Source organism: Typopeltis vanoorti, chromosome 8, assembly GCF_054136105.1.
Source record: "Typopeltis vanoorti isolate ZY-2024b chromosome 8, IOZ_Tvanoo_1.0, whole genome shotgun sequence".
Lineage (NCBI taxonomy): Eukaryota > Metazoa > Arthropoda > Arachnida > Uropygi > Thelyphonidae > Typopeltis > Typopeltis vanoorti.
In genome coordinates this window covers 37,142,664-37,160,443 of record NC_143556.1, presented here as the reverse complement: position 1 = coordinate 37,160,443, position 17,780 = coordinate 37,142,664, and the positions used below count along the sequence as shown (strand labels likewise).

The 17,780-nt window shown below is 35.7% G+C and overlaps 1 protein-coding gene across 8 annotated transcripts in view; it reads left to right on the top strand.

Moving 5' to 3' along the window:
* LOC150103932 (mitochondrial potassium channel ATP-binding subunit) overlaps window positions 1–17,780 on the top strand; it is a 320,223-nt gene that overhangs the window by 72,838 nt on the left and 229,605 nt on the right. For 6 of the 8 annotated variants that reach the window (XM_090396614.1, XM_090396615.1, XM_090396617.1 and 3 more), the window contains exon 5: window positions 11,387–11,532. The exons of 1 other annotated variant lie outside the window; for it this stretch is intronic. In XM_090396614.1, coding sequence (XP_090252740.1) covers window positions 11,387–11,532 — 146 coding nt within the window. The remainder of the gene's footprint in view (window positions 1–11,386; window positions 11,533–17,780) is intronic. One more of the 8 variants, XM_090396620.1, reaches the window with a different exon arrangement.

Below are 17,780 nucleotides of genomic sequence, written 5' to 3'. Positions count from 1 at the left end.
TTCTTTCTTCTTTTCCTTTACTGCCTCTTTAACTTCCTGAGTCCACCATAGAGTTCTCTCACCTCTCTGTCTGAATCAGTCAATGTTTCTTCAGAATTTGCCATTGAATCTCCAAAACTCGGTTCTTCTTTTCAAATTCTTTCATTTTTTTTTCTTCAATGATGTTTGTGTATTCGAGTCTACAGTTCACCTTTGAAAGCTGCTCAACTTTGATTTGTTTTAAAGCTTTCTTACACACTCTTCTTTTCAATATGAAATTCAGTTTTATCCTGCTCATGTCCTGAATAGTCAGTGATAGTTTTCATATTTCTTGTATCCTCTCTCCATGTGAATTTGTGCATTTTTTATTTGAAACATGGTTTTAGTAATAGCTAATCTGTGTCCAGAACAGAAATCCAGCAACTATTTACCATTATTATTAATTAGCTTTGCTCTTTTCTTCAAATTTTCCCAAAACTTTTCTATATGTCTGGTAATCATTTTCTGCTCTGCTTTTAGATCTGCAATAAGGACAAACTTTTTCTTATGTCAACTGCCTTCTCTAATGCCTCACAACATTCCTGTACTATGTCTTTAATAGAACCTTTTGTGGGACCATAAGCACAAATAAGTCTCATCGTCCAGTTTCCCATTCTGATATTCACTCACACCACTTTACTTGATATTGCCTTCCATTCAAGAAGATTGTCCTCATATTTAGTGTTGAATACTACTACAGCTGCCCCCTCTTTTTTCTAATCATCACTGCCTGAATATAACATTTTGTATTTGTCACTTGGAAAGATCTGACCTGTTTTTGTCTTTTTGTCTTCTTTATTTCAGTCATGCCAATTGCGTTGATCTGGTACTTATCTAATTCTTCTGCTAGTTCAATTTTCTTTCCATTGATGCTTATGTTGATATTACCAACCTTGAACTCTGTTGATGTTGAGTTGGGACATGTTCTGGGATTGGTTTGTAGCTGACTTTTTGCTGTTTGCCCTGGTTCCTTAATGAAAACAATGGGGGCCTTGTTTAACTCGGCAATGCCCCAGTCAGCATGAAATTCTGTCATGTTGACGAATAAGTTAAATCTCAAATTGCAAGTCCATCCTCATTCGTTCAGTATCCTGGTAGATCCCTAACAGGGTGCACTGCCAGAAGGTGAGGATTGGATATTAGGTCAGAAACCCCAGTCAATTCTCTGCATTCCTTAAAAGGTTGCGTAGAGGTTTCCTCCCAGTTATACAGCTTTAACCTTTAAGTGTCCCATAGCTATAGTAATAACTTCATAACTGAATAGATTTAAATATTGAGATGTAAGCAAATAACATAATGATAAAATTATTAATTAACAGAATGACTAACAGATGTTAGGAAAAAAATTATTTAATATTTGCATAATTTTTGGCTAGGTTTCTAAGCCATTGTCAGTACAGTTGAAAAGGAATAAACACAATAAGAACAACACTTAAATTACAAGTGCATGACAATATATGCATTCACATCCATCAACATTTGTTGATGGATATGAAACTGATGATATGGATAAACTGGTGACTAATGGACAGATACCAGAGAGTAGTATATGGAGGAGAGGAATCCAGGAGAAGGCAGGTGACTAATGGTGTGCCACAGGGCTCTGTGCTTGGACTACTGTTTGTTTGCTGCAAAAGTTGATGCAAAGTTAGTTAGGGTAATAGTTAATAAAGGTGATGTAGAGAGCTTGCAGGATGATTTGAATAGATTGATAATATGGGAAAAACATAATGGATGTCAATTTAATGTGAAAAGTGTCAAGTTATGCATTTTGGGATGCAAAGGTTAAAAACTGTGTACTATTGAGGTAACTGTCCTCCAGGAAATTGATGAAGCCAGGGATCTAGGGGGTAGTAATGGATAGAGAGCTGAAGTTTAGAGATCCTATTGCTAAAGTAGCCAGGGTAGTTCACAGGATTACTTGGTTATTGAAGAACACACCAACAAACAGAGATAAGGGAGTTATTATTCTCTTTATGAAGCCATAACATGACCACATCTGGATTACTGTGCTCAGGTCTGGTCACTTGGGTTTTTTTTGGGATGAGGAAGTCATGGAGAGGGATCCAGAGGCAAATGACCAAGGTGGTGAGTGGCCTGTGGAATGCTCCCTATGAGGATAGATTAAGGATTTGTGGATTGCAAAAGTTTGTTGACAGGCCAAAAAAAAAAAAGGAAGGGGGGGATATGATAAAAACATTTAAGTTACTTAAAGGATTTTATAGGATTGATGCAGGGGAAATGTTTCAGCACCTGGCTAGAGGGAGCAGAACAAGAGGCCATCCCTGGAAGTTGGGTAAGAGTGTGGTTAGCAAGGGCGTGAGGACTAGATTTTTCACTCGGGGAGTGATTAATGAATGGAATAGGTTTGCCTGGATCATTTGTAAACGCTTTGTCTGTTAATGGTTTCAAGGAGAGGTATGATAGTATTGTGTTGATAGTTTGAGTCTCCTGACAATGAGTCTTAGGATTCCATGGAGGTTCCTGCGCAATAATAATATCTTATGTGCACAGTGAACAAGTATGTTCTCTGATTCTCTTATAACTAAGTAGATAATCTTTCCACAACTATTTCTCATCTGGAGTACTTTTTTTTCCCCCTACTTATATATGAAATATAAGTAGAAGTGGTAAGTAAGACTCATATAGCAGAGATAATATGAATAGTGAAATTATTGAACCAGAATATGAAGTTGAATAAGAAAGTCTTGAACCAGAGATACTGGAGGAAGAAATTAAAAAAGCAGTTAATGAATTACCTAACTGGAAAACTGTAAGTACAAATGAAATACCTGCTGAAATTGTAAAAAAATTAGGAGACACAACACACAAGAAGCCTTATTTAAAGTGATTAGGCTAATCAAGAGGGATAGGAAGTATTTGATTTTTATGAACGTTTGATGGTAGCGATATCCAAGAAAGCAGTGCAACAGACTGTAAAAATTATTGATCATGAAGTTTACTCAGTCATGCTTCGAAGGTCATACTAAATATAGCGAAGCATAGAATAAAATCAAAAGTTTAATATTATTTAGAGGATGACCATTTTGGATTCCAGAATGGTAAAGGAACTAGAGAAGCAATATGAGCCTTGAGAACAATAATAGACTGAAGAACTGAAGTAAATAAAGCTACATATATTGTTTTTGTAGATTTAAAAAAGGCATTTTATAATGTACAATGGAACAAGCTCTTCTAGATAATGAAGGGGATTGGAATAGACTGTAGAGATAGAAAACTAAATACGAAATTGTCTGCTGGCCAGAAAATAAAAATGTACAGGGAAAGCGACTGCAGAAATAAATAAAGGTGTTGAGAAAGGGTTGTGCACTATCACCGTTACTTTTCAACCTGTATATAGAAAAAAGCAACGAAATTAATAAAAGAAGGAATGAATGAATGGGAGAACTGTAGGCGGAGTACAGATACATGTGGTATGCTTTGCCAATGATATAGCTGTATTAGATAACAATGAACAAGATTTAAAACTGATATTATTATTATTATTATTATACCCTCCATGGTGTAATAATAACCTCCCAAGATGAGTCTGCCGACTCATCGTGGGAGTTCATTCAACTGACAGCATATTTATCTCACTAAATTTTAAAAATTTTAACACTCTCTGCATTATCAACATATTCTGGTAATGCATTCCATTCACTCACAATTCTCCATATAAAATTTTACTCCTCACACCCTTCTTCACGACACTCTTACAAGACTTGCAGGGATGGTCTCTGGTTCTTCCCCTCTCACCTTCTACTCTTTTTATAATCCCCTTTGTATTAATCTGATAAAATCCCCCTAACCTAAGTGTTTCTATCATATCTCCTGTTTTTCTTTACCAAACTCCGCAATCCACATTCCATAACCAAGATTCCATAGTCCTGACATTATCTTAGTCACTCATCTCTGGATCCTCTCAAATGTTTCCACATCACAATGAAAACTAAGTGACCAAATTTGAGCACAATAGTCCAGTGTAGTCTGACCAGTGTTTTATACAGTGGCTTAACCACCTCCTTATCCCTACATACTAGTGTACTTCTTATCATAATAGCACTACAATGTTCAACACTTGCAAAATACCCTCTGAACTTCAGTCTACTTTCAGCCATTGCTCCCAAATCTTGAACCCCATCCACTTCCTGCAGTATATTACCACAAGTATAGTATAGAGAATTATATTTCTGCACTCCAAAATGCAACACTTTGTGCTTATTAATATTAGAACTACAACTCCACTCCTTTGTCCAAGTCAAAAAAGTCTATTCAAATCTTCCTGAAGGGAATTAACATCAGCAGTGCTGCTTGTAATTCTCTCCAACTTTGCATCATCAGCAAGCAACTGAAGATTCCCAGTCAGCTCACATAATATGTCATTTACAAATAAGTTAGACAGCATGGACCCAAGAACAGAACCCTGGGGGATGCTGCTGGTTACCCTCTTTTTTTTTTGAAGACACTGTGCATCATATACAGCTTGTTGGTATTGTTCAGAGATCCAATCACCAATCCATCTAACTAATATATTCTTTATTCCCATCCTCTGCAGCTTCTACACCAATTTATAGTGTGGTAATCTATTGAATGCTTTTGGAAAATCCAAGAATATTACTGTATATGATTCTCTTTTATATAACACTCTCATTACCTTATCATAAAATGCAAGTAATTTGCTAAAACAAGACCTATCCTTTACAAATCCATGCTGACCATCATCAAAAATACCATATCCATCAATCCAATCTTCTATTCTGTTCCTAACCAATCACTCTAACAAGGTACTTTGACAACAACTGCAGTTATACAGACTGATCTATAATTAGAAACTGCTGTCCTGGAACCATGCTTGTGGAGCAGTACTATTTTGCACTTTTCACACTTTTCTCATGACTTTTCCCACGAGCTCCTAAGATGACACTCAGTTGAAATGGCTCACTCCTCGTTACTCCCACCCCTAATCTTGATTCATCATATTTTATTCTTCTCCTTTCCACTAAAAATATTCTATCTTTCACCTTCTTCCCAAAGAATTCACAGTTCACATACCTTTGTTTTATCTGCAATTCTCCCACATTCTTCTATCTCCATCCCCCCCCCCCTTTTTTTTTTGTTTCTGTAATACTTCCACAGTGGTATATCAATGTTAATCACTATATGCCTGATGCTGCTCCAAAAGAAGACAACCAAGAACATCCTACAAAGGTATGTCCAAAATTGTTCCTTCCTTATATTCTTCATATATCTATGTCTTTAGAATATCAATAATGGTCTAAAAAACTGAGTAAAAAGTCAATGACATCATAAAAGGATATTCCTAAAGAAAAATTGGCAAAATAGCCATAAAAATTAATATTAGTACTATTTTGCTTTCTTTCCACTCCTTGGGAACCTTACCCATCGCAAGACTTTCATTAACTGTTATGAACATTACTTAAAAATATGTGGTGATATGTCATCCATTTCCACAGCCTTATTAGCATCTAACCCAATTAAAACCTGATACACCTCTGATTCTTTCACGTTCAATTCTCATAATACTTGTCTCCCTTCTGCATGTTGCATGACATAATTTACACCAATATGATATACACCAATAAATTGATAATTCAATAATTCTGCTATATCCTTTGTAACAGTCACTCTACTGCCATGACTATCCACTAGTGTTAACCTACAATAGTTATTTTTCATCTTATTTGCCATATAGCAGAAGAATTTCTTTGAATTAACCTTGGCCTGACCAATCAATCTCCTCTCATACTGCACTTTTTACTTCTTTACCATGGTCGTCACTTTCCTAGCTTGTAGTTTATATTCTTCATGGATCTGATCACCACTAACTGTCTTGTACCTCCTCCATAACCTGTTCTTTTCCAGCATAGCTTTGCTTGATTTCACTTTTCAACCATTTCCCTCCTACTTTATTTACTCGCCTAACCCTTGGAATGCAGTTATGCCTTAGTTGTGTCAGATACCGCCTTATGAATTTTCATGCAGTGTCGACATCTTTTCTGCACAGTTTATCTATATAACATATTGAGGCTAGTTGACTACAGAGCTTCCCATAATTACTCACTTTATAATTCCACATATACCTTTTTTTGGCAGTAACATTTTCTTGTTTCACCACTCTCCAAACAAGTATCTCATGATCACTCTGACCAACTGGCTGCAGTATCACCAAATCCAAAACACTAAAGCCTCTAGATTAGCAATAGTTGTTGGAAGTTTTTCCACTTGGTTATACTATAAATTAAAGATATCAAGAAATTATATACTTGGTTTAAGCAAAGTTTGCACCTGAACCATTTTCAGGAGTGGGGTAACTCATTTATAGAAGCCAATGACTTCACATCACTTGCCTTAGTATCCCATAATGCAAAGCACATATCCTTATGGGTATATATGATGCTATGCATTATGGGAAGGGGTCACTACCCAGACCAGTTTCAACCTTTATTGAGGTGAAAAAGTAAAGGGTTGCTCATCATAGGCCTAGAGTAGTTAGTATAGGGGTGCAAGAGAGCCTGATAGTATTAGGAGAAAGAAAGACAGATAGATAGCATGAGAGACAGAGAAAAGGCCTCATCTCTTTTATATCATCATATAGCCAAAGGCTATCAGTTTTCCTTTTTCACCAATCTCATATTATTATTATTATTATTATTCCTGACACCTCCAAGGAGTCCAAAGACTCATTGCGGGAGGATATCTACACCTGTCTCAACCACTACACCGAACCTCTACTACGAATCAACGCCATCTGCCACCCACCACCACCACCATAACTGGTATTCTATGTCTGTAAATTGTGTGTGTTCTGAAGGGCCGATTTGTCTGTATGCGGGATGAAAAACCTGAGTTTCCAGGAGAAAAAACCCTGCTACTTCCGTATGAGATCGGCTAACTCACCTTCGACTGAAATCGTCCAGATAAAGATTCCTCCCATCGCGACGAGATTCGAACTCAGGCATATTCCAATCGAATAGGCCTAAGTTCGATTGGAATAGGTTGTTCATCTATATTCATCCTAATATAGATGAACAACCAAAAGACCAATGACATATAGAGATGGTTAGCACCATGACTGATACTCAGGTGGTTAGGCCCATCTGGGTTAACTGACTTGAGTTGGCCTTCTCTGCTTGGGATTGCTTTCCAGTCATCTCCGCAATTGACTATAAGACCACATTGAATTAAAAAAAACCTCTGATAGCAAGAATAGGCAAAATTTTATTCCCCCTGATGAATATTGCATAATGTGGATGGTCTACATCATCTAGTGATAAATTTGATATCTAGAATCTCCTTCTTTCTAAATACAAAAATCGTCTGACTGAATAATAAAATTTCCACAATACAATATTATAAAGCATTTGGATATCATATTGCTGGTTTTCAAATCCATGTTTCTTTCTAACCTTCCATAAATGGTATTTTAATTCATTAATGATAAAAATCAAAATTCTCTTCCCATTGCTGACAGGTGGTGAGTATTGTAAACAAATAGCCTGTTCTGTTGTAAGTAATGGAATGCCCAACACATTACATAATCTGTTCCAAATACACAGGACAAGAGGGCAGCTGTAGAATGCCTGTTCTACTGTTTCCAGTCAGTTACAGATGTTACAGATTGGATCTCTGATGTTCACATACCTCCATTTGATGGTATTGACTGGAAGGCAGCCATATGCAATTCTCCAAGCAAGATCCTTCCTGTTAGGGTACCCTTGGAACTTCATCAAGTTATGAAACAAATATTGTTGTCCATACCTAACTGTGGAACTTTGCAGCAAAAGAACTATTTTCAGTAAAACCAAATTTTACTTTTTTTAATGGAAAGAATGTCAATGCCAGAGTGTTTTAGCAGTCTTAGAGTTAAGCACAGAGTGTTGTAGTATTCAGGAACAATCTCAGCTTTTGGACCTGTATAATCATTAACTCCAAACAAGGGAAGATGAAAACCCAAGTAGTATCAGAGAAGGTCTGAACATGTGTGATCAGTCTGCAATATTTTATGGATTTTAGAAGCTGTATTGCTTAAATAGCACAATTTTAAGACTGAAGTTCAAATCCTCCATGCTTCTTTGATAGTTGAAGAAATTCCTTTTTAACTTCTTGGTGTCGGCTGGACAAAAAAAATTGCAGAGGTTTACTATATAATTGCTTTTCTTCAGCTTCTGTGATGTCTGTAATATTTATTATGTACAACTGAGCAGAAAAGATTATGGTTTTGAGTACTATGGCTTCCGAAGAAAAGGAGAGTGGCCCTATTTTCCAGTCTTCTAACATTTCAGAGTTCTTGGACTGGTAATATTGGATAAGTGGAGAAGGGAATTCCAAGTATAATGAGGGGTTAGCCCAAAAGGAATGTCTCCAAGATCCCACTTTCCATAAACTTTTAATTTTGTCTTGTCTGCATTAATAATTAATCCCCTGTTTTTGCTGAATTTTTCCAAAATACCAAAAAAAATATATACGGAATCATTATCCTTCAAGGTTCCCACTACATCATTGGCATATGCTAATACCTTATTTTCCTTTATAGTTGAAGGAACCATTATTACTCACACAATATGTGTATTGTTGACTTCCTGTAAGAAAGATTCAAGAACAAACGCAAAGAGCAGTAGACGGAGAGGGCAACCTTGCTTGACTCCTTTTTGAATTTTTACCGGATCTGATAGGAACCCATTAACTAGGAGGTGGGTGGTTGAATTCACATAGGCTCCTCTGATAATGGATAGCAGTTTTTTACCTACACCAATTTGCTGGAGGACGTGGAATAGAAAGGGATGCTGGACATTATCAAATGCTTGAGTAAGGTCTACTGATAACACTGCTATCGACTGCTTTTTCGTGTTAACTAAGCAGATTAGATCATGTAGCAGAAATAGATTAAATTCTACTGCTCGACCTGGTACTCCATACACCTGTGTGCTTTTAATTATGTATCTCATTCCTACTTTGAGCCTGTTATTCATAATGTAGAAAAATGTCTTGTAGTCAGTATTAGATAGAGAAATAGGTCTCCAGCTACTGATTAAGGTGTGATCTCTATTAGGTTTAGGAATGAGGACAGTATGGCTTGCTACAAATTCACTTGTATGTGTCTTGATGAGAGAAAGGAATTAAATAGTGTAACCAGAATGGGAAGAATAAAATCCCAGGCCTCATGATAAAGTTCTATCCCTAGACCAGGGGTTCCCAACCCTATGCCCGCGGGCACCATGGTGCACGTCGACCAATTTGTGTGTGCCCATTTGTGTGTGCACGTCGACCAATTTCTTCTATTCAACCGTGTGCCGTATAGTTTGAAATAATCACGCAATAATTCATGGCATGCTATATGACACATGCATTAATGACACATGACGAGCATTAAATGCATACAATGTAAAGTAGACACGCATTCGAAGTTGTTCATTCCAGTTTAAGAACTGGAATATCATCATATTCTCCTAATTATGAAGCACTGGCCAATGAAATGCAATGCCAAAGATCACACTAACTTACATATATATATTTAAATTTTTATATAATGTAAATATTTAAGTAATAAAACATTTGATTATAATGTAAACTTTTTATGTATTCATTTAACAAACGAATTCAAAAAATTTGCTTGAAAAAATAGATGGTGCCCGTTGCCCTACTGGTATTTTAGAATATGCTCTAGGAAACAAAAAGGTTGGGAACCCCTGCCCTAGACCATCAGGTTCTGGGGATTTTCTTGTCTGGCATTCTTTATAGGCTGTGGTAACTTCAGATTCTGTAATGGACCTGTCAAGCCCATCTTGGATATGAACAGAAAAGCTGTTAATGTTCCAAGAGTTATAATTTCCAACAGTACTATTGTCTTCAAACAGATTTTTGTAGTGTTTTTGAAAGGAGTCAGGGATATCTTGAGTGTGGACATGTCTTCTCCATCATTGCAGATTTGAGGATAATCCTTTCTTTGCAAAATTTTGCGAATTGCTATTGAAGAATGCAGCTGAAGGGCTAAATGCTTCTGGATTCTTATCTTAAAATTTCTTTCTTCTATTTGTTTCTGCCTTTCAAGTTCTATCTCTGTATTAATGTTTCTAATGATGTTGCTACATTCTATACCATTGTGTTGGTTTGGGCTGGGGCAACTTATATATAGAAGCTATGACTTCACATCACTTGCCTTAGTATCCCATAATGCAAAGCACATATCCTTGTGGGTATGTATAATGCTATGCATTATGGGTTGGGTCACTACCTAGACTGGTTTCAACCTTTATTGAGGTCTTGTCAGTGGGAGCCAGATCCAGAGGTGATACCAAGGTTGAAGGAATGCAGAAGTCATATTTTCATATGCGAGTTACCAAAAGATGTCACAGCTTATTATTGAAATACTCTGGATTAGAGATAGTTGTTAGAAGTTTTTCCACTTGATTTTAAATTAAAGATATCAAGAAATTATATACTTGGTTTAATCCTTTATCCAAGTGTAAGCAAACAAAGTTTGCACCTGAACTATTTTCAGGACTGGGGCAACTCGCATACAGAAGGCATGACTTCACATCACTTGCCTTAGATCCCATAATGCAAAGCACATATCCTTACTAAAGTGCAATGTTATACAGACCGGTTTCAACCTTTATTGAGGTCTCATCAGACCCAGAGGTGATACATACCCATATCTGGGTCTGGCTCCCACTGATGAGACCTCAATAAAGATTGAAACTGGTCTGGGTAGTGACCGTTCCCATAATGCATAGCATTATACTTACCGTAAAGATATGTGCTTTGCATTATGGGATACTAATTAGGCAAGTGATGTGAAGTCATAGCTTCTATATATGTGTTGTCCCATTCCTGAAAATAATTAAGGCGCAAACGTTTTTTTTTTTTTTTTTGCTTACACTTGGATAAAGGATTAAACCAAGTATATAATTTCTTGGTACTTTAACTTATATATAATCAGGTGGAAAAACTTCCAACACTTTCTGCTAGTTTTTTATTTGTCTTTATCTTCAAACATTTTGAAGGTAGTATAGACATGTTTCCATTGCTTAATGATCTGTGTCCGAACATAAACAACACTTCAAAATAAATTATTTATGAAAGTCTTTCAAAGATAAACAAAATATCACCTTAAAAATTAGTAAAGAAATACAGAATATGCATTTATTATTCTTATTTTAAATGAATTTTGCTAGCTTGAATTAATTCTACTTTGAATCACTTTTATTTATTATTATTATTATTTTCCTAAAATAGTTTATCCTGACATCGCTATATAATCAAATATTCGACTATTTTATTATTATTCAAGTTATTCTGCTATTGAAAAGATTTGTTAAATTTAAACACAAATATTATATTTCAGAGTGCATTTACATTTTTGTATATTTCATCTCTTTCCATTTCTGGAGAAAGAATGGCATGTAATATGAGAAAAGACTTATTTGCTGCAATTTTGAAACAAGACATAGCATTTTTTGATGCACATAAGACTGGTGAAATTATTAGCAGGTATATAATTTTATCACTTATATATGTTATTTTATACAGATGTATGTGTTCCACTTATAAATGTTGCACTTTATATATACATTCATGCACTAAATTGTTAGATATTTTCTTATCAAAATGTTACATATTTATCTTCTTGCTAAATAAAATCCATAATAAGCAACTAACAACATGTGGCATGCATCTGCCTATTTATAGTTCTGTTTATAAATATAAATTTATATGTGTAGATCATTTCCAGAATGTAGTATCTGATTCAAGTGTATATGATAATAAGCAAAGCCAGAATTGCATGCTTGACTTTAAAGATGCAGATAGGCCAGTAAGATTACCTCTGAAATCACAGCCTTTACTATGATTGCTACATACAGTAGTTTCTTGAGTGTTCTGAGAGTGATGTAATAAATAGTAAACATCAGGCACGTGTTTGGAAACATTTAGTTAGTGAGGGGGGAGGGGAAGTCGATTGGCAGGATCTTAAATCATACAAGAGTGTGGTTAGCAGGGGTGTTAGAGCTGGGTTCTTTACTTTTAGAGTGGTAAATGAGTGGAATAAGCTGCCAGAGTCTGTTGTGGGTGCTATGACGGTGAATGAGTTCAAGACAAGGTATGATAGATACTGTGAGAATGTAATCGCATAGTTGGGTGGACATGATGTTTAGGGCCTCCCTCGATGAGTCTAAGGACTCCTGGAGTCGCCCGAAATAATAATAATAATAATAATAATAATAAAATACATGCTCTAAAAGGTCAAATGACTGCGTGATGCAGCCTGGAATTGCAGAGTAGTGTATCTGGTTGTACAGTGCAATTATCCTAATACATGACCTGTACTTCACTCATTAATCGTGATGTGTGTGTGTGTGTGTGTGTGTGTGTGTGTGTGTGTGTGTGTGTTGCAACAAATAGTTCTATTCTAAAGATGCTAGTATGAAATCCAGCAATATATAAGCCAGTTAATAATATGAGGTATGTCCAGAAAGTAAGGTTTATTCAGAATTTACTGCCAAATAAGATATGGGTGAGGGATCGCACATGCATGGTAGCATAGAGTGACTCATTAGCTAGCTGTTGACCATTTTATTTTCATTCTGTTATCGTTTGTTGTCTTCTATCAATAATTTATAATGAGTGCTGTGATAAAAATTCCTGCCAGTTGCAAGATTTATGGTGTGATAGAGTTTATGTTCATGGAAAACAATAGTGCAGCAGAAATTCATCAATGACTGTGTAAGATTTATGGATATAATGTAACAAAATGACAGTAAAGTTAGACAATGCCATCCTTTCTTTAAAGAAGGGCATGACAGTGTTCGCGATGAAGAGTACAGTGGTCGGCCAAGGATGATGACAGACAATTTGGTGGAAATGACACCATTGCTTAACCTTACTGTCACTCATTATGTTAAACATTTAAACCTTACACAGTTATCAGTGAATTTCTATAACACTATTGTTTTCCTCTAACACAAACCTTCCAGCTGGCAAGATACCTGTTCATCGCCAACTAAATATGCTCATTATGTTAACCATTTATCCTGCATGTGATGGACATGTCAAACAGAATACCACATCATATGGTAGCATGTACTATTGGAATAGTTAAATGGAATGTGCCAGTGACTTTACCTTAATAGATTAGCCCCTTAATCACCAGTTCTTAGTTCTATTGCAAATATTTAGGAATGTGGTAAAATAACTTGTTTGCACTGGATAGGGATCCATCACCAGAAAATCTTATAGAATTGCAAGTAATCCATCATGTCTCCATGAAGTGTTTCTAGAGCATCACAGAATTGATACCTAGCACATCAAGGCTGTTTCTAACTCAGATGAATGTATATAATAAACTGTCCACCACTCAGGGATGCATGTAAATATATATATGTATATATAATGTCTTAATGACATTATATATATATATAAAGAAACTTAATGTCTATAATAAACTGTATATATTCATTGAATTACATATGGAAGAGCATATGAGAGCCAGCACACTGTCTAATTACATCCTCAATTCTGCTGACACTAACGACAAAAACTCTATCACTCACCAGTCAAATGGAACAAATCAGAGAACATCTTTAGATGCTATGATGAACTGAAAAGAATAATTGGAGAATCTAAGGAAATCATCCTCAATCCAGTACATCTCAATACTAACCTCAGCCATAATCTCTCTGATTGTCACTGTGCTGCTATCCAACTTTGGCGTTCACCTGATCATGAATACGTTCATGCTCCCACCAATGTAGTGGTACATCGAATGCCTTCAAATGTCAATATGTTGGTGTTGTAATTTATAGCTATTCTCTTGCAATGTTTGTATTTCTCTCTTGTTCATTTAATGCACCTGATGAAGTCTTCTAGGAAACACAAAACTAGTTGTGAAGTTGATTTAAATAAAATATAGTGTTTCTGTATTTTTATCTCTCGGCTTCCAGTCATTTAATCTACTTTAAATATATATATATATATATATATATATGCCCCATAGTTGTCAATTGTAGAAAATTATTACATGACTAGTGAAAGAACTACAGTTCAATTTTAGATTACTAATAGTAGAAGCAACTGAGAAATACTCTTTAGGGTTTTGTTTTAATTTTTTTATGATAATAATAACTGGATTTAATAGTCATTGAGATTGCAACATACAAAAAAAAAAAAAAATACCGACTAGTTTTGCTACAGTGAATGAGTGACTTCAGGGTGGTAAATGAAGTAAATATAAGTTAAATACAAAAACACTCAGATAAACCATTTCTGTATTAACAATCAAAGAACAAGGAGCCAGTGATGTGTAGCATGCATCACTGCTAGGATTGTTTGGAGGTAATTATTAGAAAAAATCATTAGAAACTTGATAAGATTGAGAAATCTGATAATTTCCAGACATCACTTAAAAGTCCCTGGTTTTTTGGTGGTGGTAGATTTTTTGATATGATGTGAAAGGAAGTTAAAGATAGGTGTAGTATTTTTATCTCAGTTAATGTGATTGTGTTGGAAGAATGATAACCGAGTTCTGATTTTTCTTCTCTTTTGTATGCCATTTCAGTGAGATGTTCCCTCTTTCTTATTTTCAGAACTTTTGCAAATCTGACATATGTAAGGAAAACTACTAGAACAAGGAATTTAAACTAGGTGTTTACTGTCTTTTGGAGATTAAAGTAGGGTATGTATGGTTAGAATGAGCTTATAACCAACTATAATATTATAATTTTTAAGTAGTCTAGCAATTTTGATGGAGAGATTTCTGATGTATAGGATAGAAACAGAGTATCTATTAAAGAATGTGAGGATTTTGCTATAGAGAAGGATTAGAAAATAGTATTTTTGGGACTGTGCTCCTTGAATACCCATATTGGATGAGGATGACATCCTGACAAGAATTAGAGATAGAAAGGTATGAATTTTTTTACAAAGACAAATGATAAAATCAGAGGTGGAGTGCTATTGATGATAGAAAATGAGTTATGCCCATGCAAGGGGAGAATTAGTATCAGGCCTTTTGAGGCAGTATGGTATGAAATAGAAGTGAATAGAATGAAATAATTAGTCAGATATATTGATCACATTAGTCAAGCAAATAGGAAAAGAATGATCATTATGGGTGATTTTAATGATGGCAGTATAGACTGGAATTATGATATAGCATCTGGAAGTAAAGAAAATTAATTTCTTGAGTATTTGAGGGACAACTACCTCATGCAGTGTGTAAGAGAAAGTTTGCGAGGATTGAGGATTTTGGATTTGATCATCTCATCAGAAGATGTCATTATATGTGAGACATCATATCTCCCTCCTGTTGATGAGACTGACCACAAAATGATTATCTAGGTGGTTGCCAGCCATGTGAGAACTTTTGTGAGGAAATGAAATATGTGAAACTACAGTTGGTGATTATGAAAAGCTCAGGAGCAGTCATTTGGAATGAGAAGTTAGGTAGAAAGGGGATCAGTGTGGCTTGGGTGATATTCAAGAATTATCTAGTAGAAGCAATATTTGAATGCATTCCATGGATCAGAAAGCTTAATAAGGTAGATATGGAGTAGATGAATGCAGAGATTAAGTATGCAATATAGATGAAGATGATGTTGTGGAGGCGGCAACATATGAGTGGTATATGAGGAGTACAAAGAACAGGCAAGGAGGCTGACTTGGTTAATAAGGGTAGTAAAGGTGCAGTGTGAGCAATGGTTAGCTAATGAAGGGAATTAAAAAAAAAACCCTATGGAGTTCTTTTGATATATAGCCAGCAGGAAAAAGGATGATTATGGAAGGAGGATGACATTGGTTGAAGAAAATGGTAAAAGGATAATTGCTGGTTGAGATATTAAATGAACAGTTCAGAAAGGTATTTCATTCTTGTGGGTAACTGAGCAAATTTGATGTTAATAAGGTTGAGGGAATGTGCCAGGAAGTTGACATCTGCTTTAACATACTTGTTTAATATGAGTCTTAAATTGGGTCAAGTTCCAGAGGAGTAGAAGGAAACAAAAATGTACTACTTCATAAGGGAGAAGTAGTACAGGTGAAGGAACTCAAGCTTCAAATTATAGGCTAATCTGTGTTTCAGGTGTTTTGGTTAAAGTGTTGGAGAGGTTATTGATATACAGGATTGGGTTAATGAGTGATATTCTCTTTGGTGCACAGCTTGGATTTGCTAAAAGAAGATCAGTAATCTGCTACAATAAGGTGACAGGTGCATTGGACAAGGGAGATGGATAAACAGTAGTATACTTAGATTTTACAAAAAAGCTTTTGTTAGATTGCCACATGATAAGTTAATAGTTAAACTAGAACTGGTGCGACTGGATATTAGATTAGTGCGTTTGATTGGAAATTGGTTGTCTGATAGGTATCAGCAAGCTGTGTGTGTGTGGGGGGGGACAATATCCCATAAGAGGAAAGTCACTGTTGGTGTGCTTCGAGTGTCTGTTGGTGCTTAAAGGGCCATTGCTATTTAACCTGCATGTTAATGATATCTTATGGAAGATGTAAAGAAAAAGGAGTGCAGTTTGTTAATGTGTGGAATGAGTTTGAAGGAAGAATTGAACTGTATGATAGTGACAGACTGCATTTAAGTGGTTTTGGTGTGAGTCATTTGGAGTGACTGCTGCTGAAAGGGAGAGTAATGAGTGCAGAGAACAGTGACCGCTTGTACATAAGCACTGCGACACTGCAGCACTCGCAAGGAAAAAATGAAAAAATTAAATTTTGTTTGTGTTTATATATAATAATAATACTTACAACATTATATAAATGCAATACAACATGTTAAAGGTTACAGCTTGTTTTTCGATATTGATTAAATAGCTAATAATTGGAAATGTTCGATTAATGCTTTAGATTACAAAACAAATGCATTGCGATCTAACGCAGTGTTGGAATTATCACGTTCGGTCAGTTATGGCTAGACTCGCCGATATTCATCTGCACTTGTCACTGCACGTAACAAGTGAATCCGATACTGCTCATTGAGCAGTGTCACTACAGATAAATTGTATGCTTGTGTGTGTTATTTCTGTCAGATACGAAACTTTTATTATTGGTGTGTGTTTTTTGTGGTGATGAGGGTGACCCAAAATTCATTCCAAAATCTAGTTCATTCACCCAAAATTTGTTGGAATAAGTGACATGGTTGGATGAGGATGATATCCTGACAGGAATAGAGATGGAAGTATATGATGTATTTCATGAAGATAGGATAAAAAGAAAGGTGGAGTGCTATTGATGATAGAAAAAGAGTTATGTCCATACTAAGTAGAGGTGCCAGTGGTTATGGTTTTGAAGCAGTATGGTAGGAGATAGAGGTGAATAGAATGAAATGCCTTGTTGGATGCAGCTTAGACCTGGTAATGTGGAGGGTAGTGACCAGGAAATGTATGAGGGTGGTCTGAAAAGTTCTCGGCCTAACAATGAAAAAACGAATTTATAATTTCAAAATAATTTTTATTTTTCAACATAATTTCCCTCAAGACTAATACATTTATTCCAGTGATGCCCCAGCACCATTATCCCATCCCTGTAGTGGTTCTCAGTAAGATCTGCAAAATACCCCTCTACAGCTGCAATCACCTCTCGATTTGAAGAAAAATGCTGACCAGCGAGGAAGAGTTTTAGTTTTGGGAAGAGATAGAAGTCAGAGGGAGCCAAATCTGGGGAATAGGGTGGATGGTCCAACAATACATAGTGCAGATCCTGTAATTTTCCCATTGCCAAAACACCTTTATGGGCAGGTG